Source organism: Panthera leo, chromosome D1, assembly GCF_018350215.1.
Source record: "Panthera leo isolate Ple1 chromosome D1, P.leo_Ple1_pat1.1, whole genome shotgun sequence".
NCBI classification, from domain to species: Eukaryota; Metazoa; Chordata; class Mammalia; order Carnivora; family Felidae; genus Panthera; species Panthera leo.
Genome location: NC_056688.1, coordinates 61301836 through 61322451, shown reverse-complemented (window position 1 = coordinate 61322451; position 20616 = coordinate 61301836). Strand labels below are relative to the sequence as shown.

The 20616-nt window shown below is 39.0% G+C and overlaps 2 protein-coding genes across 2 annotated transcripts; both read left to right on the top strand.

Annotated features, from left to right (window-relative positions):
- On the top strand, nt 1-939 carry LOC122200673 (olfactory receptor 52A1-like). The gene has a single exon (XM_042906390.1). The coding sequence runs from the start codon at nt 1-3 to the stop codon at nt 937-939; it is 939 nt and encodes a 312-aa protein (XP_042762324.1).
- A 6134-nt stretch (nt 940-7073) lies between these two features.
- Nucleotides 7074-8039, top strand: LOC122200519 (olfactory receptor 52Z1-like). The gene has a single exon (XM_042906192.1). The coding sequence runs from the start codon at nt 7080-7082 to the stop codon at nt 8037-8039; it is 960 nt and encodes a 319-aa protein (XP_042762126.1). The 5' UTR covers nt 7074-7079.
- The last annotated feature ends 12577 nt before the right edge of the window (nt 8040-20616 follow it).

Genomic DNA, 20616 nt, shown 5'->3' with positions numbered 1-20616 from the left:
ATGTCCACTTCCAACATCACAGTCTTCATGCCTTCTGTGTTGACGCTGATAGGGATCCCAGGCCTAGAGACTGTGCAGTGCTGGATTGAGATTCCATTCTGTGTCATGTATCTCATTGCCATCATTGGAAACTCCATGCTTCTGATCATCATCAGGTCAGAGCGCAGCCTCCATGAGCCCATGTACATTTTTGTAGGCATGCTGGGGGTCACAGATATTGTGCTTGCTACCACCATTATGCCCAAGATGCTTGGAATTTTCTGGTTTCGTGTGCCAGACATTTATTTTGATTCCTGTTTACTTCAAATGTGGCTCATCCACACATTTCAGTGCATAGAGTCAGGCATCCTCCTGGCCATGGCTCTGGACCGTTATGTGGCCATCTGTTATCCACTAAGACATGCTGCCATTGTCACGCACCGCCTAGTCACCCAGATAGGGGCAGTGATAACACTCAGGGCCGCTTTCCTAGTAGCCCCGTGCCTAATACTGATAAAGTTCCGGTTTCAGTTTTACCATACAACCATCATCTCCCACTCTTACTGTGAGCATATGGCCATTGTGAAACTGGCTGCATCAGATGTGCGGGTCAACAAAATTTATGGCTTGTTTGTGGCATTCACCATTGCAGTGTTTGACCTCACATTCATCACTTTGTCTTATGCACAGATCTTTTCCACAGTTTTTCGTTTGCCCCAGAAGGAGGCTCGATTGAAAGCATTCAACACGTGCATCGCTCACATGTGTGTCTTCCTCCAGTTCTACCTCCTTGCCTTCTTCTCCTTCTTCACACATAGGTTTGGTGCTCATGTTCCCCCTTATATCCACATCCTCTTTTCTAGCCTCTACTTGCTGGTCCCCCCATTTCTCAATCCACTTGTCTATGGTGCCAAGACCAAGCAGATCCGGATTCACCTGGTAAAGATGCTCTATTCATAAAATTCACTGTGATTAACTTCTTCAACCTCCGCACTAGTAACAATCTCTCAAAATTAAATACAACATTTAAGAAGCCACATTATCTGCAATGCTTCAGTTTTGTATATTGGTTTTGTGTAATTTGTCTGCATTTTATGGTTTTCACTTCATTATACCCCATGACAACTATTATTTGGTCGGTTTTGGGATGCTACCGCCTAATAAGAGGAATAAACCTAAAGTTTAAAATAGTGAAAATATATTGTTTCCTTTCCTCTTTTATTTTTTATTTCCTGGTTGAGTTTCTTCTCTATGGATTCTTCTCCAGAAGGATTCATAAATATGCATCTATCATTGAAATCAAATGCCGCCAACCTCTTTGTTTTAGAACATGCAGGTACTCAAAGAAAACAAGGTGTTCATTTGGGTTGAACTTTTTGTCACCTAAACAGGTTTTTTTTGAGAAGGTGTATTTTAAGCATATTGGGCTAAGAAACAAACAAAGAGCAAACATGTACATAGAAGCCAAATCTTTAAGGATGTAATGAGATAAAAATATCGAAGGGGCACCTGGGTGGCCTAGTCAGTTAAGCCTCCAACTAAGTCTCAGGTCATCTCTCAATTCATGGGTTTGAGCCACCTGTAGGGCTCTGTGCTACAGCTCAGAGCAGTCGAATTCTTCGTCTCCCTCTCTGTGCTCCTTCCCTGCTTGTGCTCTGTCTTTCTCTGTCTTTCAAAAAATAGAACAGAATACTACCAAAAGAAATAATTAGAGAACAAAAAGATAATTTGTAAATTAAACGGCAATATGAGAAATAAAAGAAAAAAAAACAATGAAATTCTCAGAAGTTAGATATAAGAAAGTAGAACAGAAGGACAAGTGTTAAGTATGGGGGCTGCGATGAAAAACTATATAGGGCCAATCCAAGAACACCAACATATCACTAAACAGGAGTTCTAGAAAGTCAGGGAAGATAAAATTATAGGTGGGCTGTACTAGACCAGGAACATATTAGAAAATTATACAAAACTATTCCAAAAACCAAAGGACACAAATCCAAATTGGGAGTATCCACCGTGTACCCAGGGAAAAAACAACACAATTTCATAGTAAGTTAAGAAAATGAAAAGCCTATGGCTACAGACTGGCAGAAAGTATTTGCAAAATACATGTTTAACAAAGGACTTACATCCAAAGTATACAAAGAACTTTTAAATCTCAACAATAAGGAAATAAACAAGTCGCTTAAAAAGCAGGCAAAAATCTGAAAACATATTTCACCCCAAAAAGACATAACAAAGAGCAATAAGCATGTTTTAAGATGCTCAATATCATTTGTCATTAAGGAATTGCAAAGTAAAACAATGGGATACCATACACACCTATTAGAATGGGTAAAACCTGAAATACTGACAAAACCAAATGCTGGCGAGGATATAGAATAATAGGGACTCTCGTTCATTGCTGGTGAAAATACAAAATAGTACAGCCAGGCTGAAAGAGAGTTTTGCATTTCTCACCGAACGAAACATAGTCTTACCATGTGGTTGGCCTTGCACTCCTAGATATGGTACCAAATGGGTTAAAAACTTATGTCCACACAAAGACATGCACATAAATGTTTAGAGCAGGTTTGTTTTTAATTGCCAAAAATTGGAGGCAACTAAGATGAAGGGAAAAACAGACCGTGGCACCTCTTTAAAATGTAATGTGAGTATTTGATTAAAAAAAAAAGAGAGAGCTAGGGGTGCCCGAGTGGCTCAGTGGGTTGAGCTTCTGACTTTGGCCTAGGTCATGATCTTGCCATTTGTGGGTTCGAGCCCCACGCCGGGCTCAGCGCTACAGCTCAGAGCCTGGAGGCTGCTTCGAATTCCATGTCTCCCTCTCTCTCTTTACCCCTCCCCTGCTCACACTCTGTCTCTCTCTGTCTCAAAAGCAAATAAACATTAAAAAAAATTAAAAAAAAGAGCTATCAAGCTATGAAAAGACATGGAAGAGCCTTTGAGTGAAATAAGCCATCCAGAGAAGGTTACATCTGTATATGATTCCAAATATATGACATTCTGGAAAGGCAACACTATAGAAATTAGAAATAGCATAAAGATGAGTGTAGCCAGGAGTGTAGGAAGAGAGAGGGAGGGTTGAATGGGTGGAACACAGGGAATTGTAGAGTAGTGAAAGTGATCTGTATGATACTGTGATGGTGGGTACATGACATTATGTACAGGTATCCCCCACTTTTTGAAAGTTCACGTCATGCCCCTTAGCTCTTCGGAAAGACCTACCTCAGTACCTGTTGTCACTACTTGAAAGAATTCTGAAGAGTATTTTCACTTTTACAAAAAAAGTGAAAAGCAAAACAAGCATTCAGTGTGTGTTTTGCATTGAGTCATTACAGAGGGAGCGAGAGGAGGCCAGCCTTCCTGGGGACCCACACTCAACATCATAGCATCAACCCCCCAGAGTTTTGAAACATGTCTCTGAGCATCTGTGCTTTATCCGGATTAATTTTGTGTATCTATTAGCAAGACATGTCTGAAGGTGCCAGAAAACCTTAACAGAGATTATTTTGGGGGACTGGACATGCTAAAACAATTTTTCATATGAATTAATGGTAATTGCTTCTTTGTTTTATGCCATTTCAGCTGAGGAAAGTTTCCATAGGGAGGTTCTACTCTTGGATAGATCTGGACTTATTGGAACCACAGAACTGTAACAGAGAAGGTGAATCTTGATGTAAATTGTGGGCTTTGGTTAATAGTAATGCATCAATATTGGCTCAATTGTTTACAAATCAGACACGCAATCATTAAGTTTTTATATAAAATGGAAGTAGTAAAAAGGACACACTAGTAGCTTCAAAAGGGAAACGAATAAGTTAGTAAACAAAGAGCTGATACCTATAGGATTGGAAACCAGAATGCCCTTGCCGATTTCCACAGTAATACAAGATCTAGAAGATAGCATAAAATCCCTGTGAAATGTTGAGGAAAGCTCCTGGGATCCTGACGATAACAGTAGACACTTGTATCTCAGTATGTTTAACGTTCCTTGCCCTCACTCAATCAATAAAGAGCAGAAGAAGAGCCAACCCATATTTTCACAGATAGGGAAAAAAACCAATCTCCTACTTTCTGAGCCAGCCCCCAAGCCACACCACAAAAGACTGTCTAGGGAGAGAGGGTTGGGGGACAGTGGCCTACTGTTAGCGAAAACACTGGAAATACCACAAACCCCGACACAAATGCCAAAAAAGAGAGTCCACCCTGTGATGGAAAGTAATGTCAACAGGTCTGAGGCCTTTTGAGTCAGATATTCCTCAAATGGGGAATTAATAGGAGAGTTGAAAGTGCATGGAAATAGGAAAGTGCATGGAAAGTGCATGGAAAACTCTTGAGCAAGTGTTGATTTTGTGGGAGGAAAAACCATGACAGAAATGGTTGTCAGTTAAAACTGACAAAAAACTAGTAACTGCCTTCCTCTGAAAGAACCCCCTCACTCTCCTGTACACAACTGTTATCAATATTCCTGGAAAACAGGAAGCATTTCCAGCGAAGAGCTTCTGTTGAAAATAGAAAATAAAAATACAAATAAAATTAAAATGAAAATAAAAATGTTTCTGGTGATAAATGCTCTGTCTCCCCTGCATGAACACCCACACACCACAAACAGACACACTCACACACCTAGAGAAACTAGAACTAGAAACACACAACTAGAGAAACTGTGTGTCCTAGAGAAACTACATTATATTTCTTCGATCTGAAGTCATTCTCTCTATGAATAATTGGTAGATATGGGAATAAAATAAGAAAACAAAGTACAGAAATAGACAAGAAATAGATCATATGATATAAGAATCGTTTAAAGTTGGGGTGTCTGGGTGGCTGAGTTGGTTAAGCTGCCGACTCTTGATTTCATCTCAGGTCGTGATCTTGCAGTTAGTGGGTTCAAGCCCCACATCAGGCTCCGTGCTGATAGCGTAGAGTCTGCTTGGGATTCTCTCCCTCTCTCCCTCTTTCTCTGGCCCTCCCCTGTTCATGCTTGCTCTCTCTGGTGATAATGCTATATCACAACAAAAAGGAATACAATAAAACACATCACTCACTGGTGTCCCAAAAGATCACCAGGAAAGTTAGAAGGAAATCTGTAAAATTTGTCTTATGTGTCTTCTACCTCCGTTTCTTTTTCTTCCATCATTTAGACTCTCCTCTTCCCCATCTCAGATGTCCTGATAAATCCCCACTCGCTAAACATCCCCTCCCCATAACTGCACTTCACTCACAGATTAATCTTTTCTTTCTGTCTCCAAAACACCGTAATCCCATTGAAAATAAATTTTCAGCAATTAATTTTAGCTTCATGTTAAATGGCTACACAGTTGGTTTATGGAACTAAAGTAGATCGATAGACTTAAGCATCTCAACATTTTATTACATTATTTGAAAGAATCATATACCAACTTAAGGAAAGTCCTAATGGGGTGACCCTTTGAGTATTATGTCCGCTAAACTTTAACTCAAAAAATGGCGTCCAAATGAATATAGAGAACAAACTAATGCTTGCCAAACAGGCTGCAGGTCGGAGGACAGGCAACATGGGTGAAGGGAGAGAGGGATAGAAGCTATCAGTCATGGGAATAAAAGCCAAGCATGGGGAATCTAGTCAGTGGGATTGTAATAGGATTGCATGGTGACATATGGGAACCACACTCATGGCAAGTATATAACATACTACAACATATAGACTTGTGGAATCACAGTGTGGTACACTTGAAACTAATGCTACATTGCGTATCAAATACTTCAATTAAAAAAAAAGAAAAAGGGAGAAATGGATTCCAAATTTTTCAATCATATGATATGAAGTACTAGAATACTGAAAACCTAATAAAAACTGAAAGTAAAGGTGGTAAAACTATGCTGGACAATGATACTGACTCCAATGCAATCAAGAGGTAAAAAGGCAGTCATCTCTTAAGCCCATGTTCCTCTTAAGCAAATACATTCAGCCCCCTTTGATTTGAGAATGGGGACTGGGGGAGGATGGAAGCCACTTGTCATCCACCTGCTTTGTATCCATATCTATACCCTTCCTCATAGCTATGTGTTTATAGGAACACGCCCCTTCACACACACATCCCACTCAAATGGGCTATCTCCTTGCTGGCATTTCACCCAACACATCCCTTGCTTTTATCCATTCTGTTGCAACTACAGATAAGTAGTAACCAGTAGATTACCCTCCCTCTCTTTTATTGAAAGCCTGGGGACCCTACTCCCTAATGTGCAACCCTGTTACTCCTGCTTGGGGGTATTTTGAAGTAATACATTGTCTAATTTTCAAGCAGGGACCCAAATGAGACAGTGCATTTTTCCTTCACCACTTGTCAGGCATATCCATCCATTTAAGAGTCCAACTCAGTTTGAGGCTTCATATTCTTTAGGTTTTATAATATTCATCATATAATTTTAAGAAATAATGTTGATTAGCTGACAAGAATCAATGAAATCACCTGTGGATGTTTAGTGCCTATCGTGGCCCTTAGCATCATTCCAGCGGCCCATCAAGGTTGAGAAGGACATATGTACTGTATTGCCGAAAATGTATTTTGGTAAAAACGAATTACCTCCCTCTTCCTTACGCAGTATAATACTTCAGGGATATGAGAGTGAACATTTTGATGACATGTTTTTGTGTCTAGTTTTATTTTTATAGGGAGTATTGGGTGGTGGCTGCAATCAGAGCTTTCAAATCTATGCTGTCTGACCCTGAATCCAATGGGACCTGGGACAAGAAGCTGAAAGTCTGTGGAATAATTTTGCATCTGTTGGAATAACAAAAGTATTCATGTGGAGGATCATTGTAAAGGTCTTTTCAACAGGCTATTGTGAAGATTTAATAAGGTGATATTTATAAAGTGCTATGGCACATATTAAGCACTTATTAATGTGAAGCATTTTTTTCCCAAGATATGACTTAATTCTTCCATGGAAGGAGTCAGAGTGCAGTTTTAGGCTCACTATCTTTTCACAGAGAAGAAAATATTGCGAAACAATCTAATCAGACGTCATTCAACCTAAAGTGGTGCTGCCTCTTAATCCTCAGTCAGCCCTGTGGTCTTTAATCCAGATACTAGGTCTGGAATATACTGCCCCAGATGGCCCCTTTCTCTTACAATCACACCCATCCCCAGGACATGTGGTATGTCCTGACTGGAATCCCAGGACTGGAAGATTCTCATACCTGGATCTCCATCCCTATCTGTTCTATGTACATTTTAGCTGTCATAGGCAACATCTTCTTGATCTTCCTGATTGTAACTGAGCGCCGTCTCCATGAGCCTATGTATGTCTTCCTTTCCATGCTGGCCTCATCAGATGTCCTGCTCTCCAAAACCACAGCCTCCAGGATGCTGGCTATCTTCGGGTTCCATTCCATGGATATATCCTTTGGGAGTTGTGTATCTCAGATGTTCTTCATCCATTTCCTCTTTGCGGTAGAATCTGCTATTCTCCTGGCCATGGCATTTGACCGCTATGTGGCCATCTGTCACCCACTGAGATATACCACAATCTTAACCTCCTCAGCCACTGGGAAAATTGACATCGCAGCTGTGGTCAGGAGCTTTATCATCTGTTTTCCATTCATCTTCCCGGTACACCGACTTACGTATTGTGGGAGAAACATCATTCCCCATTCCTACTGTGAGCACATGGGCATTCCCAGATTGTCATGTGACAATATCAGTGTCAACATCATTTATGGCCTGACTGTGGCCCTACTGTCTACAGGACTAGACATTGTGTTCATCATTATGTCCTATGCGATGATCCTTTGCACAGTGTTTCAGATATCTTCCTGGTCTGCCCGATTCAAGGCCCTCAACACATGTGGTTCCCACATCTGTGTCATACTTATGTTCTATGTCCCAGCATTCTTTTCCTTTTTAGCCCATCGTTTTGGGGGTAAAACTGTCCCTCAGCACATCCACATCCTGGTAGCCAACCTCTATGTGGTAGTGCCCCCTATGCTAAACCCCATCATTTACAGGGTGAAGACCAAACAGATTCAAGACCGAGTAATTTTGCTTTGCTCCCCCATCACCACGCATTGTTAAAATGGAGAATAATGCAAAATGCTGGCTATTTCTGAATAACCACCCCCAACTTTTCTCTCTCTCTTTCTCACACACATACACACACACACACACACACACACACACACACACACACACACACTGAATGAGCAATGGGAATAAAGAGAATCCATAAGTAACTCTCACTAAACTTAGAAGGATAATAAATGCGAAAGTTTCCAATGTATTTTCCTAAAGCACTTAAAATTGTTGAGAAAAATAAATGAATGATATTCTCAATTCTCCTAGATATCCTATTATCTTGCATTTTAACTTATTCTTAAGCATACACAAGATAACACTAAGAAAAACATATTTTAGGGTTAAACCCAGATGGAATTGTGTTGGGTAGATCTGGGAAGCAAAAATAGTGAGTCATTGAGTGTTTGTAGAGACAGTTGAAATTCTGCTGAAATATAAAACACTCCCACCACAGTCAGTAAATACTTGGGCCAGGAGATTGAAGCCACAACAAACAATAAACAATAAACAATAATTATTTCTATCTGTACCTTTTACAGCAATTAAAATGCGAGTTCTAAAATGAGATATTTTCTGAATCACTGATAGAAAGTCTACTGTATAGAAAAGGCACATCGTATAGGTTTAGTGAATGAACAGATAATACTGAATTAAAACAAATAATAAGTGAAATCAACCCACCTGAGACCACATAGACAACTTTAAAGTTAACGCTTTGTTCCCTACATAGTGAAGACTTTGGGCCCAAATCATTAATGAAGCATCCTGGTGTCAACAGACTTCACCAAGGGAGGGACTAACACATGAAAAATACCATACCCAGGTCCAAAATTAAAAGGCAGTGAAAGACTAAATAAGATGTTTACACATAGTTGTATTTAAAGAGGCTCTATTCACACCAAATATTATTTTATAGAAGCTTGTCTCCAGATTGTACCGTAATTTCTTCATTCAAGATAGTATTTTTACAACCTCTCCTTCAGCGGGCCTTAGCACATGCTCTGAGAATGTGCAATCTGACCTTATATACCCTTGAAGATAGACAAACAATGAACTTTCAAGCATTACCTTGAATACTTGCAACCTCTTTAGGGTTAGTCTTTTTTCTTGGTTTTTCTATTATGTATATGTGATGTGTGTTTGTATACACTAGACACATTAATATATGTACAATGTAATATATATACATTATAATAACACACATATATACACATACATGCTAATGATATATATATATATGATATATATATGATATAGGATGTATATATACACATGATGTAATATACATCATATATATATCACATATATATATACCATATCATATATATATATATGTGTGTGTATATATATATATATATATATATATATATATATATATAAAACAATCAATGTGGGAAATGAAAGCATGTTGCCATGACCCTTGGAATCCTGGATAACTACTTTGTTTAAAATATATGTTATATTCACTTGAATTTGAGCAAGGAAATCTATTTTAAGGGTTAGAATAAACCTTTTGATATGAGAAAATCCTGGTTTGCCATTCCCACACTAACTGTATAAAATTGTCCTGTTATGTAACTATTGGTTTTTGACCGATAAAATGGAATTATTTTAGTACCTTCTTTACTGGCATGACAATTAAATGAAATACGTCATATGATGTATTTGGAATTTAATAAAAGCAAATTTTATTTTGATGGTGTTGGTAACTTTCATGAACAGAAACATTAAAGAACTGATCCACCAAACTCAACATAGCCCTGCTAACAATAACTCATAGAAAAATGGTTGGAATGGGTCATCATCATAGATACGGAAGTCACATAAAATGTTGCTAAAAGTTGCAGCAAATAGGATTCTGGTTCAGAATTAGATTCTCCAAGGATTGAAGGGGAGTCAGAGAGGAAATACAGTACAGAATGATAACAAAATATTTGATTAAATGAGTGGTGTAAATGAGCCTTCAAGGAGAAAACTTTTTAAGGGGGTGCCTGGGTGGCTCAGGTGATGAAGCATCTGACTTCGGCTCAGGTCATGATCTCATGGTTTGAGGTTTGAGCCCTGTGTCGGGCTCTGTGCTGACAGCTAGGAGCCTGGAGCCTGCTTCAGAATGTGTGTCTCTCTCTCACTGCTCCTCCCCACTCAGGCTCTCTCTCTGTCTCTCTCTCTCTCTCTCTCTCTCTCTCTCTCTTTCTCTGTGTCTCTGTCTCTCTCAAAAATAAACATTAAAAAATAATAAAAAAGAAGCCTTTTTAAGGCTTGATTTTTGGCAGTGAGGTACTAAGAAAATACCAATTTCCCACCCAGAATGTATGAAATATGACAGGAATAAACAATGATTGAATCATCAGCCTTAATTGTAGAGAAGCTTTCAGGGTGAGCGCTCAGGGATTGGTAGATGCTGAAGGAGTCAGGATATCACTGTGTGTGCTGAGCTGCTAGAAGCACAATCACTGAGTCGTTGCCCTGGAAATTTTGAAGGGGATGCTCTGTATCCTACCATTCTACCATCTTCTTGACCACAAAGTCCCCCACTGGGTAACAGTGAGTAAGAAAAACGGTATACCATGCATGATAGAAACAGAGAGCCCTGGAGGGGCTTAGAGAAAACTGACGTACTCTTCCAGGTATAATTAAAAAGAAGAAGAAGAAGTAGAAGAAGAAAAAGCACTAAGAGATTGTTAAGGTGAGAACCATGTTTCATGAGAGGAAGATCCCGGATCATTTAATATCAGACTCTTAGACCCAGAGAGTCAAAGAATACATTATCTGGGTAGCTGAGCAGTAGCAGATATAGAGATACTATGGAGTCAGAACAAATCTTTCTCCCGATGGTTTCTACTCTGCCCTAAGTGGTCTCAGACATGGTGAAACGCTGTGACATGAAGCATAGGGTATTAGGAAAATGTATCCAAAAGTGGGAAGAGGCTAAAGATACTAGTTTGCCATGTCAAAAGTGTTGCAGAATAATATCGTGTTATAATTGGGTTTTAGCTAATATAAGTTAAAGAAGTATAAGAAGTGGGGAAAGAAGACAAATCCTAGGTTTTGTGTCCTAATTTTATTTTCCTTATTTCTTTATTTAATTATTTTCCTAGTCTTTGTAAAGCCAACAGAGTTCCATAAAAAACGGCATAGAAATCCATATTTTCTTATCCTGTATTGTGTACTTGAAATTTTTTGAGGGGTAGACCTTGGGTAGTCTCATCACAAAAGAGAAAAAACATAGGAAAATGGCACAGGTGTGAAGTGATGGATATGTTGATTGGCTTCGTTTTAGTGAGTATTTCATAATGTATACATATATTGGGTCATCAGTTACACAATCCGATATAAGCAATTTCTGACTGTCAATTATACTTCAGTAAACTTGGGGCAGGGGTGAGGGAGAAGACATTAGTGTTTTATTGTAGCTAGAATGATTAGAGACATGAAATGGAAAAAGACATCATTTAAAATTGTAAACAAAACTGTACATGTGTCTGAAATACATGTAAGAAATGTTTACTGCATATTATTCATTGTAATGATAATATGGCATCCACAATGATCTACAAATTCCCCATAATCCCAATAAATGCTAATATATTTTATCGTTTGCATGCTGATATATTTTTTTTAATTTTATTATGGCAAAATATCTGTACCATAAAGGTTGTTATAATAATGATTTTTAAGTGTATGGTTCAGAGCAATTAATCATATTTGCAATGTTGTGTTACTACTTCAACCAGTTGCAAAAGCTTTCAACACCCAAAACAGAAACCCTATGTCTCTGAAGCAATAATTCCCCACTCCCCTGTTAACCTATAACCCACTTTATATTTCTGTGAATTTGTTTACTTGTAGAGGTGGAATCATATAATATTTATGCTTTGTGTCTGGCTTATTTCACTGAACATAAGATTTTCTTTTTTTTTTTTTGAATCTCTTAACTTTATTTATTTATTTTTTCAATATATGAAATTTATTGTCAAATTGGTTTCCATACAACACCCAGTCCTCATCCCAAAAGGTGCCCTCCTCAATACCCATCACCCACCCTCCCCTCCCTCCCACCCCCCATCAACCCTCAGTTTGTTCTCAGTTTTTAACAGTCTCTTATGCTTTGGCTCTCTCCCACTCTAGCCTCTTTTTTTTTTTCCTTCCCCTCCCCCATGGGTTTCTGTTAAGTTTCTCAGGATCCACATAAGAGTGAAACCATATGGTATCTGTCTTTCTCTGTATGGCTTATTTCACTGAACATAGATTTTCAAAGGTCATCCATGTTGTAGCATGTTTTTATCCTTCATTCCTTTATACTGATGCATAATGTTCCCTTTATATATATATATATATATATATATATATATATATATATATATATATGTATATATATGTGTTTGTGTGTGTGTGTGTGTGTGTACATCGTTTTGTACATTCATCTATGGATGTGCAGTTTGGCTGCTTCCACCACTTGCCTACTGTAAATAATGCTGCAATGAACATCCATGTACAAGTATGTCTTTGAATACCTGTTTTTTGGGGGCGGTACATACTCAGGAGTGGAATTACTGCATACATGTAATTCTGTGCCTGAGTTTTTAAGAAACTGCCAAACTGTTTTCCACAGAATGTGCACCATATTTCATTTCCTCTGGCAATGTATGATGGTTCCAATTTTTCCCTATTTTGTCAAAACTTGTTAGTGTTTTAATTTTTTAACTGTGTTTTACATTTCCTTATTTATTTTTGAGGGGCACAGAGAGAGAACAAGCGGGGGGGAGGGCAGAGAGAGAAGGAGACACAGAATCCAAAGCAGGCTCCTGCTCTGAGCTGTCAGCACAGAGCCTGACCTGGGGCTGGAACTCACAGACCGCGAGATCATAATCTGAGCCGAACTCAGACGCTCAACTGACCGAGCCACCCAGGCACCCCTAGTTTTTAAATTTTTAAAAAAATTATACACATTTTAGTAGATGTGAAGTGGTGTCTTATTGTGGTTTTGATTTTTATTTCATGTGCTATTGGCATTTGCATATTTTCTTTAGAGAATTAATTATTTAATTCCTTTGCCTATTTTTAAATTCGGTTGTTTATCTTTTTGGTTTTGAGTTGTTTGAGTTCTCTGTATATTCTGGGTATTAATCCCTTATTAGATATATAATTTGCAAATCCCGTTTTGTAGCTTATCATTTCACTTTTTGTTAATGTCATTTGATAATGTTGAAATTTTAATTTTGATGAAGTCCATTTATCTATGTTTTTTATTTTTATCCTCAGGCTTGGGTGTGGCATTTGAGAATCTATTGTTCAATCCAAGGTCATGAAAATGTACCTCTATGTTTTTTCCCAAGAATTTTATGATTGTAACTTTTATATTTGTGTCATTGCTCTATTTTTATGCATTCTGAGTTGTAGTGTTTATGTAAAAGAAGAAACATAAAAATTAGACAGAAAAATTAAAAAAAATACTTGACCAATTAGATATGAACTTATGTATTATAAAATCAGATACTTGTAGCACTGTGACTCTGACAAAATAGGCATTGGATCCAAAAGCAGGATACAGAATCAAGATATAGATCTACATTTACATAAAGATTTAAAATGAGACCTATAGTTGCTCAAAATAGTTGAGGAAACACCAGGCTATCCATTAACACATGTGTTAAAAGTGGTTTCTACATTTGTGAATAACTAAATGAAATCCTTAATCACCCAAGTCCCCAAAACAAATTCCAGATGGAATTAAACTTCTCTCCTTTCTCCTTGTTCTTTCTGTCAACTCTATTAAAATCTCTGTCCCATTTTCACTCACCAACTCTATCTCAAGCCTGATCTTGAATTCCACCTCTGGCTCCTAACCTTAACACCCAAGGCTCTGCTACTGATGAGTAGAATTTTAGTGTTCATGAACTTGTTCCCAGATAAAGAACCCTCGCCTTAAACTCCATCCTCGCCATCATATTCAGCCTGTGAGACCCTATTGGCTTTGGTGTTGCTCTCAGCTTTGGCCCCGGGTTCCAGCAGGAGACACTTACCCTCCTACAAAATATAGACAAGGTTTCATCATCATCCATGGAGAGTAGGGGGAGAAAGAGTGAACTGGTAAGTTAAATAAGGGATTGGAAAATTCTAAAAACTGGGAGAAACTACCCTCCTTTTCTAAGAGACTTAATTGTTTCTTTTATTTCCTATGTTGAGTATTTACTGTTCCAAATATAATGGTAAACAATTTACATACATTATCTTATATAAGTATTATTTGTTTATGTCAAATACTTGGATCTCAGATAACTTAAGTGGTTCTCCCAAGGTCACAAGTCATTAAGTGTTAGAACCATGAACTCTCTTTATCACTGTGCTACATTACTTTTGCTACTTCCATCACTCTTATACAAACTGCAGAAAGTTACCAGATCCTTCCGTCTTCCATTTCCACAGGAAGCTGTCATTTCTATGCTTATTATCACCACCTTCACTGCCATAAATGACCCTGTGGAGATTTCTCTCAATGCCTTTTTTGTTTGGCATGTGGCCCGTGTAGAAACACTCTGCCCAGCATCTAAACACATTTCTCTCCCACACAGTGTGCTTTACATGTGTCCTTGTTTCAGAAATACGTTTTCCATCTCTTTTGTAAGGAAATATCTTACATATGATATCAAGAGCTTGACATTTGACATACAATAACTGACCAGAGATTGATATTCTCCAGTCCCCACGTGTTTCCCTGTATCTTCAAATGAAGTCTCGCCATGACATTTTCGACGGTTCCACTGAGTGCACACCTGCAACCTTCAGCCTTGTTGGCACTCCAGGGAAGAGGCAGAGCACATCTGGATATCTATCCCTTTCTGCCTGGTGTACATCATCATTCTCCTAGGAAATGGCACCATTCTTTCCATCATCCGGATTGACCCTGCTTTGCACCAACCCATGTACCTCTTTCTGGCCATGCTGGCCGTTGTTGAACTTGGTGTCTCTATGAAGTGTGGTACTCATGTTCCCACTGCTCTTCCCCCTGACAGGTCTGCTTTTCTGGGGCTACAACACCCTCACACACTCTTACTGTCTCCATTCAGATCTAATCAAATTGCCCTGTGGAGACATCCGCCCCAATAGCATCCTGGGTCTGTTTGTCATTACCTCCACATTTGGGCTAGACTCCTTGTTCCTTGTTCCTTAGGTGTTGATTCTTCATAGGGTACTGGGAGTAGCTTCTGGCGCTGGGAAGTGGAGGGCACCCAACACGTGTGTCACATGTCTGTGCTGTTCTTGTGTACTATGTGCCCATGATCAGCTTCTCCTTGCTGCATCCTTTGAGTGGCAATTACCTCCACTCTTCTAATCTGTCATGGCCAATGACTACATGTTCTTCCCACCTGTGGTCAATCGGGTCGTCCATAGTATTATACCCAGGAAATTTGGAATAGCATTGTCCGTACACTGACTAGAAACTGGGATGAGGTCTAATCAAGACATATAATACACTAAGAACATAAAAACTTACATCAGGTCAATTGGCTGGATATGAGCCCTGAAAATGGAAAAATTCCATAGTTTATTATTGCTTATGAATAAGCTACAAGGTTTAGTAGATGAAGAAAGTAAAGTAGCCTCACCTTTCTCCCTGAAAATAGAGAATATCATTACTTTGATGTAAGCTTTTAGAAGGAGGCATGGGCCATGAGATTTTTCCTGGTGAGGAAATCATTTGACCATTCAATACTTAAATACTTGTTTCCTTTGTTTTTATTCCCCGAGGGATAGGCAGATTGGGTCCTAGGGATGTTTTTGTTTCCAAGTACATGCAACTTAGGGATACATATTTGTGAGTGGAAAAGAATCAGGACACAAAAGAGTGTGTGTTATTATTATAATGGGTGTATTACGACAGTGGTTCCTTCTGATGGATTTGGAGCTGACCGAATGACTGGGGAAACACATGAGAACATTTGCCAGAAGATGGAAATGCCATATGTATGTTAGGATTGGAAGGTACATGGTTGTATTCATTTGTCAAATGGTACAGCTCAGGTTTGCACACTTCCATGAATGTCAATTTTACTTCTAACCCTCTAAATAATAATAATGATGACGATAATATTAATAACAATAATTATTGGGGTAGATACTGGCTGTGAGTATGGAAGATAAAAGAATGGTATAAGGTTGATAATTATTGCAGCCCGGTGACGGGTAGATGGAATCTCATTACAATGCTTGTTTTGTGCCTGTTTAAAGTTTTTGTAATTAAACAATTTGGAAACATACTAATTGTGCTGATACTAAATATTCGTTGAGTGTGTGCCCTGAAGAAGAGACACCTTTCAACTGGTACCTTACGAAGTGATTTACACAGGTGAAAATAATTTAGTACACAGAACAACTATTTGCAGTCAAACCTATTTGACTTTAAGAAACCATTTTGTTTTTAATTAGCTAATGGTTAGAAAAAACAGTGACCTGAAAACAGTGGTTTCAGCAGGAATGACTAAAATATGTAAGCCTCTACTTTTTTCATAGCTCTGGTAGACACCAATCTTCCGGTAGTAGACATTAGGAGACCTGCTTTTGATCAACAGGAAGGGAGGGAGGGAAGGAACAATTTGAGACAAACTTCCTAGACAGGGTCTGCAGGACTCACCTTTTCTCGTTTTTTTAGAACTCATCATTTGTTCTCACGATTAAAGATATACTAATTCTTCTCCACACATTTCTAAAAATTTGAAAGCATATATCATATCTTCTTTTTATTTGCATCAAGTTCAGAATGGCATGATTGCCTCAAATCTATGAGGCATAAAACACCTGCAATCCGAAGGAAGAGTGCAAGAAAAGCGGAAGAAATGTATGAAAAGGAGGGATGGAGAAAAGTTCAGTCCAATGTGCAACAACTGATTCACGGCTCAGTATGGAAGGATTTAGAAATGTCCAACATAACTGGTCATTCTGAGAAAATCACTGAATTTACAAAAATAGCTTCAATAAAATAAAAATCTGAGGAAGGAGACTGCAAGAGAATTGGAGTGAAATATGTGATAGAAAGCCCTGGTGGATACAGACTTTTCTTTCCAGAAGTGCCTAAGTGAAACATGGGTCAAAAGGATACTTATAGAATTCATGGCATAGAAACATGCCTACATTTAAAGGTTCTTTAGATCTTTTTCCAAAGGAGGACAGCAGGAAAGGAACTGAACTCTTAAAAAATACAACATGGGTACTTTAATTTCTCTGCATTTACCCCGTGGGAAAGCGAAAAGAGGAGAGCAAGGAGATTCTGCAAGTGTTAGAAATGATTTCAGAGACATGAGATGTGATTGGACCCAAGGGGGCTTAATGATGAGCTGCTGGGCCTCCTGTGGCTTGGGCGACTGGCTAGGAAGTCTCTCAGTCCGTGTTCAGACCTGGTCCTTCTCACATTCACTGGGGAACATTACAAGTGGTGGTCAGGGGCTTTCCTCTACAGTTTGAGTTCAATAAATTTATGCTGCTGCCTCAGCATGATACAAACCTTGCTGGGAGTTTTCATGGAGATGAACCCACCAACATGATCTCAGATAAACTGACAGAACAGGGAGCATGTCTGTTCTGCAGCAACAGAAGAAAACCAAGAAAGGATCTCACAGAGATACTTCCCACGTATTGGCAGATAGCCCAGCAGCAAATGGCTCAGAGTTCATGGCATTGAAGAGGGCTGTTATAGAGGGTGCAGATAGTAAGAAGAGGCATGGCCAGCACGAGATGCAAGTGAATGAGATGGGAATCTCAGGAGGAGAAAGAGTGGATGACAAGTGAGTGCTGAGTGATTGTATTATGAAGACTGACCTTGGTCTTCAAGAGTCTGGTAAGAGCAGAACTGGCTCCCAACAGGAAAGGGCAAGGAAGTCTCACTCTGGCCAAATTCACCCCATAATGTTTCATTTCAGGCTTTTCCAATGATAACCACTCCAACCCCCCACTCTGTAGTCATGCATCCTCTCCCACCTGCCTTCCCACCATCTGCACCTGTCAGGTAATGCTCCTATGTCAGCTCCTAACTCTTGAATAGGTCAGACAAGGTGATCATTTCTAAAGGATTTCTATGCTTTGGAAATCGAGGACTTTGCTGACTGACTAGTCTACCCTAAATACATGTCAGGTGATACAGCCTGTCTTCATAAATGGTCCTTCTGACTATGATTCCTCACTAGAGTTTTAGCAGCATAAACCACAGCTATTGCTGAAGTACTGGTATATTTGGTGACTTTCGGTATATGTTTAAATTTTTAAAAATATTTTTTTTAATGTTTAGTTTTGAGAGAGACAGAGGTAGAATGCGAGTGGGTTAGGGGCAGAGGTAGAATGCGAGTGGGTTAGGGGCAGAGAGAGATGGAGACAGAATCGGAAGCAGGCTCCAGGCTCCAAGCTGTCAGCCCAGAGCCCGACACGGGTTTGAACTCATGAGCTGTGAGATCATGAACTGAGCTGAAGTCAGACGTTCAACCGACTGAGCAACACAGGTGCCCCTAAATTTTTTTAATGTTCATTTTATGTATGAGAGAGAGAGAGAGATAATGAGCCAATGAGGGGCAGAGAGAGAGAGAGAGAGTGAGAGAGAAACAAAGGGAGAGTTCGAAACAGGCTCCAGGCTCCCTGGTGTCAGCACAGATCCCAACACAGGGCTTGAACTCATGAACCACAAAATCATGACCTAAGCCAAAGTCAGTTGCTTTACCTACTGAGCCACCCAGGGGCCCTAACATTCAGTATATGTTTAGATGATCATGAGCTTGCTGACATAATGTAACACTGTTGGAGAGACTAGGAATGAATGAAATAACTAAAAGCTGTTTTATACAGGATAGCAACTATTTTTTTTTCATAAATGGTTGTTTGTTTGTTTAGAGAAGAGCATGGGAAGGAGCAGAGAGAGAAGGAGAGAGAATGCAGAGCCTGACATGGAGCTCAATCTCATTAACCATGAGATCATGACCTGAGCCAAGATGAAAAGTTGGAAGTGTGGGGCACCTGAGTGGCGCAGTTGCAGTCCCTTACCTCAGACCGTGGCCAAGGTCATGACCTCACAGCTCATGAATTGGAGCCCTGCATGGAGGTCTCTGCTGTGAGTGGATCTTCCCCACCCCCCATCCCCGCTCCCCTACTTGCATTCTCTCTCTCCAAATAAATAAACATTAAAAACAACAACAACAACAACAACACAGAATGGGATACTTAACTGACTGAGCCACCCTTGCACCCAGCAGATATTTTTCTATTGTATAACTTGAGAATTTCATGATTTTACATATGCAATTCTTAAAAGCAATTATCTTTATTGGGAAAGAACGTTCATATAGGGACTAAGAACCCAAATTTTGAGGAAATTCAGTCATCAGGGAATTGAAGCAACTAAAGTTTTCTTAGTTGCTCTACAGCCCTCTCTCCTGCATCATTTCTGGAACCCCAAGGTCTGCCTTCTGTCTTCCATTTCTACTTCTATCTTGCACTCTTCTTAAGGAGACTGTCTTTTCACCCCTTTATTTTTATTCATTCTTTAGGCTTGAGCTCACAATATGAGTGAAGCAATCAAATGGTCTGCATATTATTAAGAATCAATGAGCCTAAACTTGCCAATCTTTTGGTGATAGTAACCTGAGCACTTTCAACCCCAGAAACTAACCTTTATTCTGGCTAAGTTACCTGTTCACCTATTTCCCCTAGTCAGCAAGAATGAGTCCTCTTGCCTATGCACTGTTTCTCTAGATTTTTTTGCCTTCTAGAGATTCCTCCCTTCTAGTCATTCTGAAGCATGTATTTCAGAATTTCCATTATTTGAAGTGTACAATTCATGTCAAAGAATTCTGCCATTACTTACATAGGCAAAATAAAATTAAGTTTTACTTATAATGTAAAAATCAGCATGGAACTTTGATTTAGATTAAGATTACATGGATTTGATCATCTTTTCTCAAGCTCTATTTCACATTTTTTTAAAAGGACAGCCAGTCCTACATAAATACATAATACACAGATACAGTTATCTCAATATATTATGTTCCTGGGTGAAGCTATTTCTATCTCACTTCTCTTTCATAGGAAGCCTTTTAAACCAAAATACTGGTTAGAGTCTGATTATGTGATTGTCTAAACTGACGGTTTCTGACTCAGAGAGTTTGGGGGAAAAATAGAACACTAAGGTCAGCTGAAATGTGCGAAAGGGAGAGATTTATTAAAATCTGATTAAAGTGCAATATCCAAGCAAATAAACAAGTATAATTATTTTATACGCAGGTCCAGAAGGACATAACCGAAAGATCAGCAATTTACTCCTTTATCCACGTCATCTGGCTGTTTCTAATGCAGTTGGCCTGCCCTGTACATAACTTCTAATTGTGGTACACTACTTATGGATGTCCTTCTTGAACACAGTGATGTGTAAGTATGGATCTTTTTCCTTTGATAATATAAACAAGATGGATGAGATGTCTTTGAATTCTGACAAAATCACAGAAACTCACTATGATGACTTTGAATTAAAACAGGAGTAGATGAGAAGGGTGGCCCTGACTGAGAACCTTCTTTCATTTTCATCTGGAGGCCGGAGGACATT